This window comes from Hippocampus bargibanti, linkage group LG09 (genome assembly GCF_051943395.1).
Source record: "Hippocampus bargibanti isolate YZ-2025 linkage group LG09, ASM5194339v1, whole genome shotgun sequence".
Lineage (NCBI taxonomy): Eukaryota > Metazoa > Chordata > Actinopteri > Syngnathiformes > Syngnathidae > Hippocampus > Hippocampus bargibanti.
The window spans coordinates 684,120-706,341 of record NC_142742.1 but is presented as its reverse complement, the minus strand read 5'-3'; the positions used below and the strand labels follow the sequence as shown (position 1 = coordinate 706,341).

At 44.3% G+C, this 22,222-nt stretch overlaps 2 protein-coding genes across 4 annotated transcripts; both read left to right on the top strand.

Moving 5' to 3' along the window:
* The first annotated feature begins 33 nt into the window (after positions 1 to 33).
* On the top strand, positions 34 to 8,941 carry hadhab (hydroxyacyl-CoA dehydrogenase trifunctional multienzyme complex subunit alpha b). The gene is made up of 20 exons (XM_089004800.1): positions 34 to 168; positions 772 to 813; positions 916 to 986; positions 1,124 to 1,257; positions 1,806 to 1,944; positions 2,038 to 2,157; positions 2,276 to 2,378; positions 3,150 to 3,272; positions 3,344 to 3,462; positions 3,527 to 3,583; positions 3,740 to 3,849; positions 3,923 to 4,057; positions 4,127 to 4,298; positions 4,382 to 4,468; positions 5,674 to 5,814; positions 6,360 to 6,428; positions 6,862 to 7,057; positions 7,820 to 7,934; positions 8,027 to 8,172; positions 8,592 to 8,941. The coding sequence occupies exons 1-20, from the start codon at positions 102 to 104 to the stop codon at positions 8,735 to 8,737; spliced, it is 2,292 nt and encodes a 763-aa protein (XP_088860926.1). The 5' UTR covers positions 34 to 101; the 3' UTR covers positions 8,738 to 8,941.
* A 783-nt stretch (positions 8,942 to 9,724) lies between these two features.
* asxl2 (ASXL transcriptional regulator 2) lies at positions 9,725 to 21,176 on the top strand. Of its 3 annotated transcripts, none has more exons than XM_089004706.1 (12): positions 9,725 to 9,884; positions 10,644 to 10,726; positions 11,356 to 11,464; positions 11,545 to 11,677; positions 12,332 to 12,453; positions 13,650 to 13,770; positions 13,847 to 13,906; positions 14,854 to 15,014; positions 15,081 to 15,177; positions 16,057 to 16,165; positions 16,543 to 17,101; positions 17,309 to 21,176. In XM_089004706.1, exons 1-12 carry the CDS (start codon positions 9,828 to 9,830, stop codon positions 18,791 to 18,793), a joined length of 3,096 nt encoding a protein of 1,031 aa, XP_088860832.1. In that variant the 5' UTR covers positions 9,725 to 9,827; the 3' UTR covers positions 18,794 to 21,176. The 3 variants fall into 3 exon arrangements, with proteins under 3 accessions (XP_088860832.1, XP_088860831.1, XP_088860830.1); XM_089004705.1 differs by having other exon boundaries at positions 11,542 to 11,677; positions 16,057 to 16,162; XM_089004704.1 differs by having other exon boundaries at positions 11,542 to 11,677.
* The last annotated feature ends 1,046 nt before the right edge of the window (positions 21,177 to 22,222 follow it).

Here is a 22,222-nt window from a genome sequence, read left to right as displayed (position 1 = left end):
TCCATTCAACTCAAACAAGACGACGAAGAAGAAAAAAGAGCTAACTTGCTAGCTAGCTAGCAATCCACCGTCGACTGACCTCCGCCCGCCTCTCACGCAACATGGCGTGTGTTCGATCCCTCGGCGTTCTCTCCAAATTAACACTAAAGAGATACGGTGCAGCGCCAGGTAAAACACAACGGGAAAACGTTTTTTTTATATATGTATATTGTCATCATTTTTGTTAGACTGACCGTATCGAGTTTGACTGTAAAGCGCCAACTCGGTGTACGGAAGGCATACTCATATATGAAATAAAGTCGATCTGAAATAATACAATCTACTTACTCCATTTACCAGTCGCATTTTACCCTCGTTTAACATTATTCTTTTTCTTTTCAAAATGTAACTCGTATACGTGGACGAATGCGTATGATCAGCGACTATTATACAGCAGCTCATTCCAGATAGGTCATTTTCTTGTCGATGACATTGAAAAAAAGTTGTTAATTGTCCTTAGATTGTGATTCATGCTAGTCGTGTCATTTTGCCTTCGTCGTGGTTCCGATTAGACGCCTGGCGTCTCAAATGTGGGTGAAGGGTCATTCATTCATTCAGGGTTGAAGTGGGAGCCCCTTGAGGTCATTCAAGTCCTCTCAGAGCCATGTGACTAAATACGTTTAATAAAATATATGTCCTCCCCCCTAATGCGAATAATGTCAAACTATGACTGTTGGTATGTTTTTGGTGACACTTCTCTGACCTGTCGCTTGTTTATTTGTTGCTATGCAGGAACTACCTTTCGAACTTTCTCCGTTGCCACAGCAATGTTAGGTATACTTGAAATTCCTTTAACTTGTTAATAAGATAAGCGCTATTATAAGAATAAAAATGAGTAAGTTGACTGTGTAATTATCTCCCTGTCTCGCTCCTCAGCCCGAACACATGTCAGTTATGAAGTCAAGAACGACGTTGCCGTGGTTCGACTCAACGAGCCCAATTCCAAGGTAAATCATAACCCCTTTTCACGCCGTTTCTAAAGGCAATGAGGAATGAAAAGGAAAGCTTTCTCGCAAACTCTGTCAAGGTTTTTGAGCCGCATATTTGATTTTATTTAACAGTCTATCATCCTCCTTCCATATAGGTCAATACACTGTCGGTCCAAATGGAAGAGGAGCTGACGGAAGTGATGAACGAGATGTGGGCAGATGATGCCGTTCAAGGCGCCGTCCTCATCTCCTCCAAGCCGGGATGTTTCATCGCGGGAGCCGATATCAAGTAAGACAGAAGCTACAGTAAAAATGACGTGTTATTCGCTCCTTCAATGGCGCTCTATACCGACATGCATAGTATAATTAGTCATCTGTATTTCAATGCGCTTGAGTGTTGAGCCGGTAAAGGATTTCAAGTTAAAGGTAACATCTGAGTTACGACCAGTGCGAGTTACGACTAACCATACTTACGACTACGGAGGCCAGACCCTTTTTTTTTTGTTTAATTATACGCCTGGCAACGCGTACTACAATTTTGGCCAGCCAGCATGTCACACACTTGCACAGTTATGTTAAGTTTAGTTAAGTTATAAAATTTAGAAATGAACTGTAAACAGTTTGGTATATAAAAGTATTTAAGAGAAAACGTTGCTTTGAAAACAACAGCTTGACATCATATACTATCCTGTTGTGTAAACGTCATGTTTTGAATGGATTTCGACTTACGACCGTTTTGTCAGAACGGAACCCGGTCGTAACTCTGATGTTACCTGTCCTAACAATGATTAAAATGAATCCTTTTCATGCCGAAAATCAACCACGTTTGGGCCGCAGTATGATCCAGGGCTGCAGCAACGCCGAGGAGGTCACGGCGCTCTCGCAGAAAGGCCAGAAAATGTTGGAGAGGATCGAAAAGTCACCAAAACCCATCGTGGCTGCCATCAATGGTTCGTGCTTAGGTGGAGGCTTGGAGGTTAGTCAAGCATCTCGCTGTCACACTCTATCATTTGATTTATGTACTTTTTTTTGGAACAGTACTACCTGTGTTCTCTTCTTGTCGTTGCAGTTTGCCATTGCGTGCCAGTATAGGATCGCAACAAAAAGTAAGAAAACGGTGATGGCCACGCCAGAAGTCATGCTGGGTCTTTTGCCGGGAGCCGGCGGTACGCAGAGACTCCCTAAGATGGTGGGTTTTTCCACAAATGGCTTTGATCGGGTCCCACGGAAAATACATACATCTTTAAAATTATGTAAAAAAAAAATATCGTTGCCATGGGTTATTTGCTTTTACTGACTGCTTCCAGCTTGGTCTGCCCAACGCCTTTGACATGATGCTGACGGGGCGAAACATCCGAGCGGACAAAGCCAAGAAGATGGGCCTAGTCGACCAGCTAGTAGACACCCTTGGTAATTGACATCCATAAACTCGTGTTAGCAGGCTAACAGTTAGCAATTGACACCGTTTGGCAGCTAAACATGGTAGTGAAAAAAATGTAACTTAAAAGTTGGATTGGATTAGCCGTTATTAGTTTCACAATGGAGAAATTGACATTTCACAGTAGCAAAGTGATGAAAGGAGGAGTAAAGGATAGAAAGAAGTAGAAAAACAGGAGCTCCTGTAAGGGCAGCCACTCTCGCTCCGCCATCTTGAATAACTAAATAACAAATAACGAGACACAACACAAAAGACACGTAGTCGTTCAATCTTTAGGACTTTTCTGCAACCTCTTTGTCGTATGAAGCAGTTCTAGATGAAAGAGTAGAGGAGCAAAGCGTCCTTTTCACAGGTGGATCAGGGACGTCATGATGAAACGTGCACGTCTACTACACGCTAAATGTTAAAAGCAAACATGAAGTTGTAGCATCCATTGATGAAAAGAGATTGTCTCGCATCTCCTGTCCCACGTCAATCCACTTCAATTCCAAGCTGCGGCAGTTCCACATATGCATCTGCGCTACTTTTCTTCTTATCGTGGGCTCCTCAAGCCAAAAATGTGTACATTTTCCAACAGATATCTAATTTGCAATCAGATCCGAGTTAACTCTAGAGATCACGCGATTAATTAGGATTCAGAATTTGAATCGACTGACAACCAAAGTTGCCCTAAAAACAAAAATGACCATTTGATTCGGGCCACAAACAGCGACCTTGTTGTCCAAAGCTGTCCCCCTAAACAGGCCCGGGTCTGAAGAGCCCCGAGGAGAGGACCATCGACTACCTGGAGGAAGTTGCCGTGGAATGCGCCAGAGGCATCGCGGCCAAGAAGATTCCTCTGCGCAAAGAGAAGGGCACCGTGCAGAGTAGGTCGGAGTTTTCCGTCCGTCTTCTACGGGACGCCGCTCGAATCAAGTTCCGACGGTCTCCTTCGCAGAGATCCAAGACTACGTGATGAGTTTTGAGATGGTGCGCAAGCAGATTTACAAGACGGTCCACGGCAAAGTCATGAAGCAGAGCAAGGGGCTTTATCCCGCACCCCTCAAGATCATCGACGTAAGTCCTGGTCTTCGTCATGACGTTTGACCACGATTCAATTCTTTTGTTTTCTGACTCGCAGTCTGTCAAGACCGGCGTGGAGCAAGGTCCCGTTGCCGGGTACCTGGTAGAGTCCCAGGTAAGATCCGCCTTTTGACTAGCCGTGCGGTTGACTTCCCCCAAAACCAAACGGATCTAATCGAAATGCAGTCAAAGCTGGGTTTTCGACGGTCTGGGTTTTCGAACCACCAAAGCGTCATATCCTAATGGCTTTACCTTGACCGCCCTTCCTTAGAACTTCGGACACTTGGCCAAAACCTCGGAGTCTGCGGCCCTCATTGGACTCTATCACGGTCAGGTGGCGTGCAAGAAGAACCGCTTCGGGAGCCCCGCAAAGGAAGTCAAGTATGTCCACTCGGCAGCCATTTTTGTTGTCCTTCTATCCGAGTAACAGCTGGATCTTCATCTCTGTTCCCAGAACTCTTGGAATCTTGGGGGCCGGCCTGATGGGGGCGGGGATCGCCCAAGTGACGGTGGACAAAGGCCTGCACACCATCCTGAAGGACACCACCGAAGCCGGGCTGGCCCGCGGGGAGCAGCAAGTGTACAAAGGGTGCGTTTGTTTTTTATTATGGAACCATTCCTCATTTCAAAATTGTACCGGATCGCGACCAATCATCAGGTTGAACGACAAAACCAAAAAGAAGAGCATCACGTCGTTCGAGAGGGATTCGGTTTTGTCCAACCTGACCGGCGCGCTGGACTACAGCGGCTTCGAGAAGGCCGACATGGTGATCGAGGCCGTGTTTGAAGACCTCAAGGTCAAACACGCCGTCCTCAAGGAAGTCGAAGCGGTCAGTACGGATGCTTTTTAAAGTCGGTAAGGGCTGCTGTTTTGGCTAGCGTATGACTTTTTATTTGAACTTCTTTGCTCAAGGTGGTTCCACCTCACTGCATCTTCGCCACCAACACATCAGCTCTTCCCATTAAGGACATCGCCGCTGTTAGCAAGAGGCCTGACAAGGTTTGCTTTGCTTGTTTACCCCCACTAAACCCACCCCCCTTTCTTTTTTGAATTATTCGTAGCGTATTTTCCGGTGTATAAGGCGCACCCAAAAGCCTTGATTTTCTTCAAGCGATCATCCTGCGCTTTATACCTTTTATGTGAAGTCATATTGAGCCACAACAGGTCTCACAACCACTGTGGAAGAAGTATTGCGTAACCCCAGCCTCTACTGTCGTGCCTTATGTCTGGAAAATTGTAGAGATTTATGTTATATTTGGAAAACTTTGTTATCCTTTTTTTTTTTTTTTGGACTTGAAGATGGCGCCGTGGGAGTGGCTGCCATTCCAACAGCTCCTGTATTTAGTTTCCTACTTCTTTCTTTCCTTTCCTCTTCCTTTCATAACTTTGCTGCTGTGAAATGTCAATTTCTCCACTGCGAGATGATTAAAGATACATCCATTCATTGAAGGTGCACACTATAGTCCGATGCGCCTTATATATGGAAAAATGTTGAAAATACACCAATCTATTGGGGGTGCGCATTATACTCCGGAAAATACATTATTCTTTTTTTTTTTATTATTCTAATTATGATTGCAGTCAAAGCTGGGTTTTTAACCATAACCTGTTCGAAAACCCATTTTGGGAAAAAGTAGGTCGAGTGAAGGCTGGCGCGAATGGCTGCCGCTGCTCACCCGCACAAACAAAAAAAAAGTTATTATCCCGTGACTGTTAAGTGTCCTTGAGTGTTTTGAAAGGGGCTTAGAAATTAAATGTATTATTATTATTATTATTATAAAAACGGAAACATGATAATCAGTGTCATCAATGTTTGTTTTTTTTAATCGAAATTGAACAATACAAACACGTCAACGACTCTTAATGGAACGCTACACGAGGATAACGTCCGATTTGCGGAGATCTTAGCCAGACATGTCTGCTTTATCATTAAAAAAAATCTTTATTTAACAATACTAATGTCACAATGAGACGCAACACGAGGAAGTGACGTACATATAAGGAAGCGGAGGGGAGTTGAGTGGTGCATTCAGGTACACTCAGTTAAATTAAGAACTGAATTTCGGTTGTAAACCAAAACACTAAAAAAATGACATTTTTGGTGGAAAACTGACACGTTTGAAAACTGAGCTTTGACTGTATGATTATTTTAGTACAAAGGAGGAAAAAAAAATAATTTCTCTTTCTCATCGTTGCCCCGTCAGGTCATCGGCATGCACTACTTCTCCCCAGTGGACAAGATGCAGCTCCTGGAGATCATCACCACCGACAAGACCTCCAAGGACACCACGGCGTCGGCGGTGGCCGTGGGGCTCAAGCAAGGCAAAGTTATCATCGTGGTCGGGGTGAGGCTTGCGCTGATTTCAGTCGCGGCGGCAGAATCATTTCAAAATCAAATAAGAATCTTCTTTTCCTTTCGGCTTTTCCCTTCAAGGGGTCACCTCAGCAAATCAGTGTCCTCCACAATCAGAATAATCATACATTTCATTTAGAAGCGCCTTTCAAAACTCTCAAGGTCACTTTACAGTCACAGGATAAGTTTTTCTGTGGGTGAGCAGCGGCAGCTAGCAAGCTGATAGATAGCGAATAATAATAATACATTGTATTTATAAGCACCTTTCAAAAGTCAAGGACATAGCTTATAGATAGCTATATAGCTAGTTAGCTAGAGAGCTAATAGATAGTTAGCTAGATAGTAAATAGCTAGCCAGCTGGATAGCAAATAGCTCGGTAGCCAGCTAGATCGCAAATAGCTAGCTGGCTATATAGCAAATAGATAATTAGCTAGATAGTAAATAGCTAGCCCGCCAGCTAGATGGCAAATAGCTAGCCAGGTAGATAAGAAATACACAGCCATTCCATCTAATGACTGATTGTGATTGTGTGGCAGGATGGACCAGGATTCTACACCACGCGCTGTTTGGCGCCCATGTTGGCTGAAGCTGTGCGAGTCTTTCAGGTTTGTCGCGTTTATGTAGCAAGCCTTGCTCAAAGGCTGTGTGTTGTGATTTTTTTTCTTCCTTTATTTATTTATTTATTTTTCCTTTCTTTAAATCATTTTATTTGCTTGCTTTGTTTAATTTTTGTATATATTCTGCGAATAAAATCTGCCAAGAAATTAGTATAATTGAAGCCGCCAGTTGTATTTTTTGGATGTGTTTTTTTTTTGTTTGTATTGACTGATTGTATTTATAAGCACCTTTCAAAACTAAGTTCATTTGCATCATCAAATTTACAGTGTGAACGGAGCTTTTGTTCTGACAACGCGTACAACAGTTTGTTTTTTTATTTCGAAGAGATGCACTTTTTTTCCTTCTCTTATTAATTAATAAATCAATAAAATAGCGTCTTGACGATGGCCTGTCCAGTCTGAGCGTGTGTGGTCTTTGCAGGAAGGGGTGGACCCTAAGAAACTGGACGCCTTGACCACCGGCTTGGGCTTCCCCGTGGGCGCCGCCACGCTGATCGACGAGGTGGGCATCGACGTGGCCGCCCACGTGGCCGAGGACCTCGGCAAAGCCTTCGGCTCGCGATTCGGCGGCGGCGACGTGGACGTGCTGAAGACACTGGTGGACATGGGCTTCAAGGGTGAGTCCTGACTCGTTTTTCGTGGGAGCTTCTCAATACTTTACACAAAATGTCTCACATTATTTTTAATAATCTAACTAAATCATGTGTGTGTATGTTTAGATGTATGTACAGTATATATGTATATATGTGTGTGTGTGTGTGTGTGTGTGTGTGTGTGTGTGTGTGTGTGTGTGTGTGTGTGTGTATGCATGTGTGTATGTATATGTGTATACATGTGTATATAAATATATGTATATATGTGTATATAAATATATGTATATATGCATATGTGTGTCTATATATGCATATGTGTGTGTATATATGCATGTGTGTGTGTATGTATATATATACATATATATATATATATATATATATATATGTGCATATGTGTGTGTATATATATGCATATATGTATATGTATATGTGTACATAAATATATGTATATATGTATGTGTATATAAATATATGTAAATATGAGTATGTATATGTAAATATGTATACATATATATATTTTTTTCTCAAATATCCAACTTTATTTGGGACTGATTAGAGTTTACATTAAAAATACAGTACATTAAAAAAATGATGACAGATTCTTAGGATCACAACTTTTTTTTCAGATGTGCAATTTAAAAAAGTCCATTGTAACGAATGTAACGAATTGTAAAGAATCACAGCTGTCTTGATCATATTTCTGCCTTTATTTCTCCAATGTAAACCATGTTTTCCAAATTATTTTTTGGTGTGTGATATTTTGCAGCTTTTCTTTTCTGTCTTGAGGTCGTAAATCGGGCAAGGGCTGCTACGTATACCAGCCGGGCATGAAATCCAGAGAAGTCAATCCGGACATTGGTGAAATCCTGGACAAATACAAAATGGCTCCCAATGCCGCTGTGTGAGTGTAACACTCGCCCGTCCAATGACGGATCTGCGATGGATTCCGTTCTGATGGCGACTTCTTCCCCTTGGTTCCAAATCTTCCTTCAGTTCATCTGACGACGACGTCCAGTATCGACTTCTTTCTCGCTTTGTCAACGAGGCCGTGCTGTGTTTACAAGAAGGCATCTTGAACAGTCCTCTGGAAGGAGACATCGGCGCTGTTTTCGGCCTGGGCTTCCCTCCCTGCCTTGGAGGTGAGACTTTGGAGCATGCATGACGCCATCTTTTAAAGGACAACCGACACCATTCATTTCTTGTTTCCTAACTGACATCAGAAAATAGGGCGATTGCTCTCTTTCACCAGGTGAGCTAACACTTAGCAGCATGCAGTGTGACTAAATGAGTAAACTTGCGCTACCTTCTGAAACTCGCCGTTTCTGGGGTCATTTTGAAGTAGTTTTGGGACACTTTAAGTCATTTTTATTTGTGTTTTGCATTTGACTAAAAATATCATCCTGCGTGTTTTGGCTATTTCAGATGCTATCAAACGTTTTTCTGACGTCAGTTAGGGAACAAAAAAAGTGGTGTCGCTTGTCCTGTAAGCAGGGCCGTTTGCGATCCTGTAAATAACGTTTCTATCTCCAATGAATAAACCTTTTGCGTCTCCGCCCAGGCCCGTTCCGCTTCGTGGATACGTTTGGAGCCGACAAGCTGGTGCAGAAGATGCGGCGGTACGAAGCCGTCTACGGGGATCACTTCACACCGTGCCGACTCCTCCTGGATCACGCCGGCGACGCCGCCAAGAAGTTTCACAAGTGAGCCGCTCGGCCCGTTTAGCTTGGCGCCTTTCAACACGTCTGCAGTCGATTTACGGCAACAACAAAAAACAAAAAAAACGTGCCTGATGACAATTGGATCCTTTTGATTTTTTTTTTTTTTACCAGATCCACACACAGTTGGTGAGAGTATGATGTTCTATGTGCATTAAAATATTCCAAAAGATTATAATAATTAATGCCAGAATGTCACAGTATGGTTGTTTTTTTTGTACATTACAAGATGCTCTTTCTTGGTGGATCATGCAAATGTAGGGACTTAAATAAAAAAATGTTATTGAAGCAAAAGCTTGGATGTGTTTCATACTTCGCTTCAGAAATAATGCAGTCAAATCATCAATTTTAATTGTAATTTGATGATAATAATAATAATCATACATTTCATTTATAAGTGCCTTTCAAAACTCCATTTAGCTAGTAGATAGCTAACTATCTCTGTAATAATAATAATCCATTTGATTTCTAAGCGCCTCTGAAGGTCACCTTACAGTCACGGGATCCGTTGTTTTTTTCTGTAGGTGAGCAGCGGCAGCCACGCGCGCCAGTCTTCAGAGTCAAATCATCAATTGTAATCTGATAGCGGCCTTCAATAACAAAAAATATGGTGGTGACGTGTCGCTTGCTACTGTAACTGTGAAGAAAATGTGCTTTATATGACAGGCTATGCCATATTTTTTTACATTAACATTATCACAAGTGGATTAACTGTTATGTACTTAAATGTGAAAATAAAGATTTAGGAGCTGAGGGGGGGAAATAGCACTTTAAACACTTAGATATTTGAGACAAAGAATATCTATATTCATTGCGATTAAAATTCTGATTAAAAAGATATTTAACACGGACAAAAAAAAGACATCGCGGTGTTGTGTCGTCACGAAAGCGACAGTGGTACCGTGTGATGACGTCACATGCTTGCTGCGGTCACCTGATTCCCCCCCTCCCCCCCGCTGCCTGTTTTACTGTAAAATCCAACATGGCGAACATAACAAGGCCTACGCGACGATGGCGGGGACATTATCTTACCTGAAGACGAGGGTTGCACAACAACAACAACGACGACGAGGACGACGATGAGGGAGCGACAGAAAAGGAAGAAAGGAAGAACGTGGGCGGAAGCCGCGAAGACGGTATTAATATGTCATGCGTGGCTCTCCGACGCGCCCACTTGAGTGACACTTGGTGATACGACGTTCACGCACTGCGGGGCCCTTACGTGTGACATTTGACGACTGTCACCGTAGACTCGCTCAATAAAGTTGTTTGTTCACGTACGGCGAACTACGTTCGTGTGTCGATGACTTGAGTCGATTTACGGCGTGAGGGGCGCGGGAGCTAACCCAGCTAGCCTCATAAGCTACAACGAAGTTTTGTTACATGATTACGTCACAAAAAACACCCAAAATACTCTTTCACGCTTCATTTAATGTCAGTAATATCATTTTTTTTAAAAATGTAATAGTGACACAAAACCTCCACCCCCAAAATTGATGTCGACCGTTAGCTTGGCATGCTAATGAAGTAAAAAACACAGCAGTCTATTTCTCAGTATGAGCACAAAATCTAATCAAATGCTGACAATAAATTTGCAAAGCCAAAATGTCCGTTAAAGTTTTATGTAGTTGTATGATACCAAACAATATTACATCGCCTACAGTCGAAGAAATTCCAACCAGTGAATTAATAATTCTGAATCACGTGATCGACCGTCCCCTTGTCCGCCATGTTGGATGTGTCAAAAGATTAATGCTCCCAAAAAATATAGAGAGACGTTGAGACACAGCCGACAGACAAAATAAGCATTAAGTACAAGAATACTAATACAATTAAATATAAAAGGATCAGATTTTGATGTTACTACTCTTTTGATCCGTTACTACTGTTTTCAGGTGCTGGAGAAATACCCCAACACACCCATGAGCCATAAAGAAATCTTACAGGTGATCCAAAGAGAACGACTCAAAGAAATAAGGTAAAAAATAAAAATAAATAAAACAACTGTTTACTGTGCACTTCATTTATAAATGTTATACGTATCTTTTAGTGTCGTTTTTATCATTTTATATTTCATATTATCGATTTACATTTTATATTTAGATTTTATTGGATTGGATTGGATTGGATTGGATTTGCCTTTATTAGTCTCACAGTGGAGAAATTTACATTTCACAGCAGCAAAGTGATGAAAGTGGGTTATATATATAAATAGTATATAGTGGGTTAAAGAAAACACACGTAAAGAATACAACGGTTGAAAAATCGCTCTCTCTGCTAACGGCCAGAAGAGGTCGCCGGAAACACAAGCTTGGAGTCAGGCAGACGCCGAAGGAAAAAAGCAGTGTGCAGTACTACAGGATACTGTATTGAGTGGAGTCACGCAGTAGATTGCTGTGCAAGTGTGTGACATGCTGGCTGGCCAAAATTGTGGTCCGAGTGCTTGCGCGCTGCGTTGCCAGGCGTAGAATAAAAAAAAGGGTCTGCCGGTCGTGGTCGTAAGTAAGGGTGTAAGGGTGTTACCGGTCGTAACTCGGATGTTACCTGTATTAAATGAGCTCATGGGCACAGCTAACAATTTCCTCCCTCCCCATTTGACGGACGCAGCGGAACGTCGCCGTTAGCATGTCTGAATGCTATGTTGCACACAAACTCCCGCAGCTCAGAGGGCATCTTCTACAAAGTTCCGGGCCGGATGGGTGTCTACACCTTAAAGGTTAGTTTGAACACCCGCACGGAAGCAGAGAAGAACAAAATACATCAATGGCACGCAACTAAAGTGTGTTTTTGAAGAAGGACATCTCAGAGGTGGCCGCCGAGTTATCGGGAGAAGAATCCGAAGAGAGCAACGACAACCTGTCCGACTCGCGAAGCTCGGAAAACTACGGCGGACCTTGTGAAGGCCGGAGGAGACGCTGGATGCGACCAGGTAACCACGCGGTGTTCCACTAGATTCCACCTCCAAAAGTTTCATCATTAACTGTCGCGGCTTGAAATTGAAGCGGATTTACGTGTGATGTGAGATAATCTCTTTCCGTCAATGGATGCTCCAGCTATCTATCGAGGCAAGCTATCTATCTGTATATCTGTTAGCTATGTAGTTGGCTTGCTTTCTAGCTAGCTAGGTCACTAAATCTACTTGACGTTTGGATGAAAAGGACTGAAAGCTAGCTAGCTAGCTATTTGCTATTTATTAGCTGGCTATATAGCAGTACATCTGTTAGCTATATAGCTAGCTAGCTAGCTTTCTAGCTAGGTATTAGCTATCTATTAGCTAGCTAGCTTTCTATGTATTTGAGTAACTTCCAGGGTGAGTGAACGCTGGCGTGTGTGGCTGCCGCTACTCACCCACAAAAAAAAAATCCCGTGACCGTAAAGTGTCGTTGAGAGTTTTCAATGGCGCTTAGAAATTAAATGTATTATTATTCGATTTACTGGAAAATAAATCTCCAGAGCGTCTTTTGTCCTCCTGCCGTGGTTTCGGTTTCATCCCAAACAAAAGATGGCTGCGCTTTCCCGTGGGCGCGCCGGCCGCCCTCGGGAAGTGTCTTTTTGTAACATTTGCCTTTTTGTATGTCACCAGTTCCTTCCAAGCTGCTTTCGCAGCAGCCGACGTCGCCGCAACCCCGCTGCTCGTCTCCGTCCGCCGCCGCCGCCAAACTCATCTCGCCCTCGCAGAAGCACAGCAAGAAAGCCCTCAAACAAGTAAGACGATGGATCTATGTTAGACGCATCGAGAGGGTTTACACTGGGTGTGTGTGTGTGTGTGTGTGTGTGTGTGTTATTATTGCTGCTGCAGCATCAGCAAAAACATGCTAATATCTATTAGCTAGCTAGCCAGCTTTCTATCCATTTGAGTTACTTCCTGGTTCAGTGGCTGGCGCATGTGGCTGCCGCTACTCACCCACAGAAAAGCTTATCCTGTGACCTTGAGAGTTTTGAAAGGCGCTTATAAATGAAATATATTATTATTCAGTTCAGAATACCTTTATTCGTCCCGCAATGGGGAAATTTGCAGTCCACAGCAGCAATTGAAGAGGGATGGGGTTGGGGTGGGAGTGAAAGGATAGAAAACAAGATATTCTAAGCATAACAAAATAAAAATGTCAACTGTATACTGTGCAAATGTAGATGTGCAAAAACCGTTCTATAAACAAGACTGTACATAGTGCAGAATCAAGAGATGCATTTAGATATATTGCAACAACCCATATTTACAAGTGTCCAGTTTTTTTTTTTTTTTTTTTTTTTCACATGTGATCATTGGGAATTGTGAAGCCTGACAGCAGTCGGTAGGAACGAGCGGCGGTACCTCTCCTTCTTGCAGCGCGGGTGTAATAGTCTCTGGCTAAAGGAGCTACCCAGAGCTGTCAGGATGGGCAGGAGGGGGTGGGAGGGGCTGTCCGTCATAGCTTTTAGTTTATTATTATTATTATTATTATTATTATTATTATTATTATTATTATTATTATTATTATACTAATATCCAGAAGCAAACATTCACCACTCTGTGAGTCCGTAAATAATAATAATACATTTGATTTCTAAGCGCCTTTTAAAACTCTCAAGGTCACTTTACAGTCACAGGATCAGTTTTTCTGTGGGTGAGCAGTGGCAGCCATACACGCCGGCGTTCACTCACCTCGGAAGTTACTCAAATAGATAGAAAGCTAGCTAGCTAATAGATAGCTAACAGCTAGCTGGCTAGACAGCTAGCCAGCTAATAGATACACGGATAGATAGCTCGCTAGCCAGCCAGATAGATAGCCAGCTAATAAATAATAATAATACATTTGATTAGTAAGCGCCTTTCGGCCATGTCTAATTCATCGCTCGTCACGCCCGCTGGCGCATCTTGGCACGTTATTCTCGCCATTCACAACTTGATTCTCGCTTTGCAGGCCTTGAAGCAACAGCAACAGCGGAACCAACGCAGGCAGGCGGCCATGCCCAACGCTTCCACTTCCGGGCTGCTGCTGAAAACCATCAAAGACATGGCCGACAACATCACCGCCAAGACCGGTGGGTGAAGAAACCGCGATGTTTCTGGGCGGCTCTCCAATCGGACATTTTGTTTGTTTACGATTGTCGCCCGCAGATGTTTGCCTCCCCGTTGGAACCAGGAAGGTTTCTCAGCGCTCAGGTCGTTTCAGTGCAGGTAACATCTGATGAATAACGCTCGCAAACAAGAACAGCGATACCTCAGCTCGCAAACTTAATTGGTTCCCAGAAAGTGTGAGTAAGGCCAAAAGTTCGTCTGCCAAACATTTATTTCCCAGAAGAAACCATTAAAAATGACAATAATCCAGTCCCAGGTCCCCATAAAACACAATTTTCCACTAAATAAGCTTTCAAACTACACAAAATAGACCTTATTTTATATATAATAAATGTGCTATTGTATTTTAATTAAAGAAATAAACTGTACTGTGTAATAAAGTCGTTTTATTTACCTTTGTGATGGTATTTGCCAATGGATGATGGACTTCCACGTTGCCTCTCGATGATATCCGAATGAAGTTGCCGTGCTTTCTCTGCTTTAATACCCTCACTCCCACTGTCCCCTGTTAGCTGCTTTTCATGAATCCAAATCTACAGAAGCTTTTCAACCTCTTCTATTGCCTGAGACCGTTGCTTAGACAAGACAGAAACACCCTTAGCCACACGTAGCAATGGTCGACCTAGCGTACTGCTACTGGGACGCTAAGTCACACAAACGCAATCCTCGTTGGTGTTTTTCGATCATCTCCTTCTTCTTCTCGACCGTAATTTTGTTTTGTGTCATCGTCGGCTGAACACTAGCCTGTGGTGGCGTGTTTTTCAGTTCCATCATAGCAAAAGTACTCCGCTCGATAGCAAACCACTTCTGCACTCAAGGAAAAGGGTGATGAAAACTAGTCCGTCAGCCACCGCGGCACTGTTTGACCGCGTGGTTTGGTTCGTTTGCCGAAAACTAGTTGGTATGCCAAGATCATATTCTCGTGAATTTAATGTTCGTAAGGCGAACAGTTTGTAAGCTAAAGCGTTCGTAAGCTGAGGTATCACCGTGTGGGGACCCGAAGAACACTCTCAAAGCTCTACTGCCGCTGCGCCCCCCTTCTACAGGGCACCTAAAACGTAACAGATGCCAAATCGACGTGGAGACTCCAGACTCCATTTTGGTCAACACCAACCTACGGGCCCTCATCAACAAGCACACCTTCTGCGTCCTGCCGTCGGGGTGCCAGCAGAGGCTCCTGCGACTCCTTCCCGCCGTGGACCAGCAGGTGGTTCCATATCTTATGGACGCGCCGGCGGTTTCCGATTCCTGACACGCGACTCTTCCCGACCAGGCCTGCACCGACGGTCTGCTCAAGGTGACGAGTTCGGCGTTGAACAATGAATTCTTCACGTCGGCGGCGCAGTCGTGGAAGGAACGGCTCGCTGAAGGTAGGCGGCCCGAAAATAAAAATACATTTCATTTCTAAGCGCCTTTCAAAACTCTCACGGTCACTTTACAGTCGCAGGATTGCTTTATCTGCGGGTGAGCAGTGGCAGCCCCATGCACTCAACCCTTAAGTAACTCAAATAGTGATGGAGAATAAGAAGTTATCATATTTCAAAGTTTCATGCTGTCATATGCTTCATGAACAGGTGTGACTCGAATACACAATTGACGCAATTGGGGTCAATCTGAGGTCAACAGACACAGCAAGTTACACTGTCATCTTCATCTAGGAGATATGGCCTTGGACAGAATTTAGGCCTTGGCAAACTCCTTTATCACCGAAGCGATTTACGACTTGAAACTCCTACACAGGAAGAGTTCATTAGCCAGGTTACAACTTTATCCGTTCATGTTTTATTACTTACAGCTGTTCGTGCTTAGAACTCAGCAGGTGTGGTATTCTAATCAAGAAAACTATGTTTTACTAATGTATCACTTAAATTTGCATATACTCTCAATAAATAGCTTGGTAGAGGGCTTCACAATTCAGGCGTCTGTCATGAATTGGTACGTCTCCTACCGGCAGCAAAAGACAATCTTTCTGCGTTCGAGCCTTTGTCCACAGTGTCCGATTGAACATCTCTGACAAATATATAGAAAGCTAGCTAGCTAACAGATAGCTCATAGTTAGCCAGCTTGACAGTTAGCTAACTAGCTAGATAGCCATTTAGCTAATAAATAGCCAGCTACATAGCTAGCTAGCCAGCCAGATAGCTATGAGGCGCACTTATTTGACAAAAGACAAAATGGCAGCATCCCACGAGTTTTTGAAGGATAGTCAACTAGCATTTGATTGATTGATTTATATTTTTTCTCTGCAGGTGAATTCACTCCAGAGTTGCAGCTGCGAATGCGCCAAGAAATCGAGAAGGAGAAGAAAGTTGAGCAGTGGAAAGAGGCCTTCTTTGAGAGCTACTACGGCGAAAAGTAGTAGTAGAATTGGGTTTTTTCTTCTATTCCACACATGTCCAAAGTCACACGTGTCCCTGGGGCCAAATGTGGCCCGTGGTCAATTTCCATCCGGCCCGCAGCCTCCGTTATAAAATCAATAACTTCAGTAGCTAGCAATCTAGCTGAGTACCTAGCTAGCCAGCTATTAGCTAGCTGGCTGGCTATCTAGCTCGCTCTATATTGGCTATCTATAAACTAGCTATCTATTCATAATAATAATACATTGCAAACTACCTGAACGGAGTCGGATTTCGAGAAATTTGACTACTTTTGGACTTCTAAAACTCAGCGAAAGTCTCCACTTGAGACTGAAAGCACTCAACAAGTCTTGTCTTGTTTCTTTTTCACCGATGTAGTTCTGGGCTCAGTCTTGATGAATCCCAAGAGCTGATTCAAGCCGATCCGAAACGGGAACCGAAGCCTCGTCGACCAAAACCCGCGAAGTGCACCGGGGGGCAGAGTCGGACGGACAACAAGCTCAAGTTCACACCCCAGCGGGAGAAGAGGCGACCTCCCAAAGAATCGCTCTCCGTCCCGGACCTGAGAAAGACCGGGCGCTTTCACCAAGCCGAGGATTGTGAAATCCCCGTTCGGACCTCAACACCGGAACCCATGGGGGGCCACCAGCGGGTCACCGCAGAGACGGAGACCGAGCCGAGTAGCCAAGAAGTTGGTACGGCGCTCAAAGAGGGTCCTCCGACGTCTGGGGTGAAGCCCGCCGAAGAGACGAAGGCCGTGCCGCGAGGCGCTTCCGAACAGCAGAAAAGAAAAGCTCCCGGCGAGACGGAAGAGGACACCGCCCCGGAAAAAAGACAGCGAGTGTCCTCCATCTCCTCCGTGTCTCTTACGGCTTCATCCGTACCCAGTCCGGCAACGTCCACTTCGGCAGGCAACCAGAGAGTCCCGCCACTCAAGGTAGGAAGATGTCTCCTAGTGTCTGTGTGGCTTTTCTCCGGGTATTCACGTTTCCTCCCAAAGTCCCAAAAATTGCTGGTTCATGGTAGCACTCGAAATTTTCCCTTCAGGTGTGATTTTGTGTGCGACGAATGGTTGTTTTTTTCCACTCCCACCCAACGCACCCAAAAATGCACCACCCGACTGATCTACGCCGTTCCCTTTCAGATCCCCGTGTCACGAATTCTCCCCATCCCAGCGTGGCCAAGCGATGGGTCGCCAAGGATGCCTCCCCCCGCTTCCGCCAGCAGCCCGGTTCGTACCGGCGCTCGTACTTTAGCGGACATCAAAGCCAAAGCTCAGCTGGCGCGGGCGCAACGAGTAGCGGCGGCGGCGGCTGCGGCGGCCTCCAGGGGTTCTCCGACCGTCAAGTCGACAAAACCCTCCCCGGATCCGACATCCCCGCATACTTCAGCCAGGTTACCGCTCAACACCACCAGTGCACCCCCGTCTGGACCACCAGACTTCCTCCATCCACTCGGTCCAAGTCACTCAAACGTTCAGGATGCGACAACAATGAATGCGGGACCTTTAGACTCTGGACTAGAGTGTCAGGAAAGCCCTTGTGGATCAACCCGGACCAGCTCTTTCATCCCCGCAAACAACCCTCTAGTCACCGGGCTCCTTCAGGGAAAGGAAGTCCCCTTGGAGGAGCAGATCCTCCTGAAACCGCCCACCACGGTGGAGGTCAAGATCTCGAGTCTACACTCCAGGAAGGGGACGTCACCTCCATCGACCTTCAGTGGCGATCCGGAGAACCACCGGTCCAATACCGTGAGCTGGGGGGTCTCCGGCGACATCCGACAACGCAAAGAACTGCTTGACAAAGACGCTCAGGAGCAGATCCTGCAGAATGTGACGGACAAGAAAATACCGCAGGGACGATCCAATCAAACGATCAGCGGCGCCGAACATCTGGACCGACCGTGGACATCTGTGGGTTACTCCGGCCGGATGAGCACTCGGAGGCCCGCCATGTCGGGACACTATCTCCTCAACGTCTCCACGTATGGTCGAGGGTCAAAGAGCAAGCGCCCTCACCGGACCGCCATCCCGAATGTCACCGCTACAAAAGGAGAAACGGGCGATGACCAGGAGGGGGCGCCGGAGAAAAGGTTGGAATTCAAAATGGAGTCCGAATGGTCCGGAAGCAACCGTGAGCAACCTTCCGCCGGCGTTAAAACCCAAAGTACCACGGATGAGAACACCCAAGGGTATACGCGCCTCTGCAATCGAGGAAAATCCGAACCATATCGCCTCCCGAAGGACCCCGGTCACCAAAGACCATCTACCTTCCCGACTCCGAGGATGCCCATCCATCAGGAACCGCTTTCGCCCCGTTACGGCGGTACCATCAGCGTGTCCGTCCCGCACCCTCTCAACCGCAACCCCGTGCCGGACGCCGGCAGCGTCATGTCTTTCTCGGTGACCGTCACCACCATTCCCGGCGGCGGCGGCGGCCGTGACTCGGACGAACGCAGCGCGCCGCCGGCGGAAACGTCCTTCATGGAGGCCGGCGGCGTGGACGACGGCCAGTCCAAGTGCTACTGTCGCCTGAAGGCCATGATCATGTGCAAAGGGTGCGGGGCCTTCTGTCACCACGATTGCATGGGACCCTCGGAGCTCTGCGTCTCTTGTCTGGTGGTACGATGACAACCTGCTCCACTCGGGTGGAGAGACTTACACTGGATGGTCTCGGAGGGTCGGGATCTCGCGCACCGTCGCATTCCTACATGGGGTTTACGCTTTTACCCCACCTGGCGGTTTTGTGGGTTTTCTCCGGATCCTTTGGATCAGAGTTTGACTCCTGTGGTTGTTTCTAGCCGCGAACAGGGGGTTGGAATGCCCCTCTGCCTACTGACTACAATAGTCACAAAAGCAATCTATTTGCTGTCTATTAGCTATCTAACTAACTAGATGGCTAGCTAGCTTCTGTGTAAGCTCTCAGTCATACAGGAGTGGTCCATCGATGAGAAGGTTTCTTCAGCCGTCATCTGTACTTCTTTGAAGGTGTCGGACGTTTCGCTTCTTATCCAAGAGGACGCCTTCAAAGAAGTACAGATGACGGCTGAAGAAACCTTCTCATCGATGGCTGTCTAGTTAGCTATCTATTTGCTGTCTTTTAGCTATCTAACTATAAGTAGCTGGTTATCTGGCTAGCTATCTATTTGATATATATCAAGCTAGCTATGTACTAGCTATCTATATAGATAGCTATATTGCCAGCTAGCTATTAACTAGCCATTAGCTAGCTAGCTTTCTATAATAATGATAATTTCTAAGCGCCTTTCAAAACTCTCAAGGACCCTACAGTCACTGGATTTTTTTGTGCGGGTATCTGAGTTACTTCCGGGTTGAGTGAACGCTGGCGCGTGTGGCTGCCGCTGCTCACCCGCAGAAAAAAAAACTTATCCTGTGACTGTAAAGTGACCTTGAGAGTTTTGAAAGGTGCTTAGAAATTAAATGTATTATTATTATTACAGGTGTCAAAGATAAGGCCCGGGGGCCAAATCTGGCCCATTACATCATTTTATTCGGCCCGCGAAAGCAAATCAAGCATGTCAAGGGCCATGATTCTCATCCAGCTAGCGAGCTAGCCAGCTCTCTTTGTATTCAGCCATCTTGCTAATCCCTTACATCACAGGTTTCAAAGTCAAGGCCCGGGGGCCAAATTTGGCTCGCCACATCATTTTATTCGGCCCGCGACAGCAAATCAAGCATGTCAAGTGCCAGGACGCTTGCTAAAGTCCGAACCAAAATTTCTAATTGTCCCGTGTAAAACCACAATAACAGTTATTATTTTGGACTTTTTGAACTAGTTATTAATTCATTTATTGTGCGCTCTACATGTTATATATTCTTAAACCAATCGGTCGTCTCATCGCATCCAATCTGACAGTTTGCACTTAGCATTCACATGCTATATATTTTTAATCTCTAGATTTATGAAAACTAGTTTTTAAATGGGAAAACAGGGAAAAAAACATTATTTTTGTAGAAATTTAAGATTGTTTTAGAGGTTTTTTTCTTCTATTTTCGGGTCGATGTCATTTTAAAGGCAAAAAAGGGGGCGTTGACGACAATCACGGTGTGAACACACACACACACACACACACCGACGCCAGGGAAAGTGCAACTATTTTATATTGTCACCAGTGACTCGGCAAGAATAGTGTCTAGTTTTGAAGAGGGCTTTAAAATTATTATTTTTTTCGATGTTACACTTTATGCAAATTCAGGCGAAAAAGGCCTAATTGAAAAAGTAGCACTTGCTTGAATTCACTGAAATTTATATCGAAAGACCTTCCTACTACTTTTTCTTACCTGTTTTGGAGATATTAATTCAACATCCAGGTTACTATTTTGATTTTTCTCTGTAAATATTTAACGGCAATGCCTCTATCTAAATGTTTTGATTTTGAAACCTAAAAAAATAATACGCAGTTAATTGCCACAGAGAGTCAAAACAGTAGATGCAATAGTAAAAAAAAATACCAGTCACCTTACAAACAAACTAATTAGATCTAATTTTGAAGTATCTTATGAATGAATCAAAGTAATATATTTTAATTAATATATTTTAATATAAAAGAGATATTTGGGTTTGAAAATAAACAGGGTATGTTTGTGTGTTTTTTTTGTGTTTGTTTTTCCTGTCATTCTTTGTCTTTTTTTGGGAGGACCTGACAGGCCACTACGCAGATTTTGATGGATGGTTTTAAGCACCTCGATACAAACGTTACAAGACTTGAAATCTGTGGACTGGTTTTTTTGTGTGTCTACATTTTTACGGAGGCGAGAATTTGTCATGTGTCCGGAAGTGTGACGTGAGAGTCACATTTTACCATTTCATATTGTTCACGCCCTGAATTATTGAAAACAATTAGAAAACTTACAATGTGATGATGTCAAATTTTTTGGGGGCTCGTAGATGATTCCGGGGTTTTAGGCACAAAGCGTTGTTTTAAATCAGGTAGCTTATGGGGCTTACCCAGTAAACAAACATTAAAGGACAACCGGCACCATTTTTTGTTTCCTAAGTGACATCAGAAAAACGTTTTATAGCATTTAAAATAGCCAAAACACACAGGCTGATATTTTGAGTCAAATCTCAAAATGACTTCAAGTGTCCCAAAACCGCCACAAAATGAGCACGGAACTGGGCAGATTCAGAAAGTCCCGCCCACTTTTTCATGACATCACACCAGGACGTCTTGTCTTGCTCGAGAATCAAAACAATGGCTTCAGAGAGTTCAGATTTGGAGAAGATGCTTTCTTGTTACTCATCCAGTTCTGAATTGGACTCAAATAGTTCTGAGGATGAAAGCATAAATGTTTGCAATCGATTAAAGAAGTTCTTTCGTATCAATTCGAGCCGTCAATGACAGCAATGTAGCGCCCAGTAAATGCACAAGATGGCGACGAAGCTCCGTTGGAAATGGGCTGATTTGTTCGCTGGGAATTTGTGTCAACTAGTATCAAATAGTAGTCTTGGTGCAACACACAACGATTCAGCATCGTGTTATTTCCTTCTAATTTCGCCATCAACACGTTGTTTTCAGACCAAACAAAGTACCCAAAATGCATTGTGTGTCGCTTTCTCGGTCAGGGGCGTTCCAGATGTGACGTCACATCTGGAAGCGTCACCAACTCGAAAACAAGACTTCCTGAATATTCAACGCAAGTCTTAAAAGGTGAAATCTAGCTATATGCGGTGGAATCTTTGTCAAATACGCTCAGTAGAAGTCATTTGAAGTCATTTTACAAATTATGGACATGACTTGTCCGGAGGCGTCGGTTGTCCTTTAACCTAACACAATCAGAATAAGGCGCTTAAAATGACATGTATTATTATTAATTATACAGATAACAAACTGTTCCCTGACAGGAAAAATGTCAACAATGTCCTCTTCTGTAAGACTCAAATGTCATTTTGTTCTCCGTTTAAAACGGCTGAATGTAATGTAAAAAAACATTTTGAAATGTTCTGGACTGTTATGAATAAAAATGATGTTTAAAAATGGTGTGTCTTCCCGCTCAACCTTCCACAATAAATTTGGGGTCAAATTAGGATTATTAATA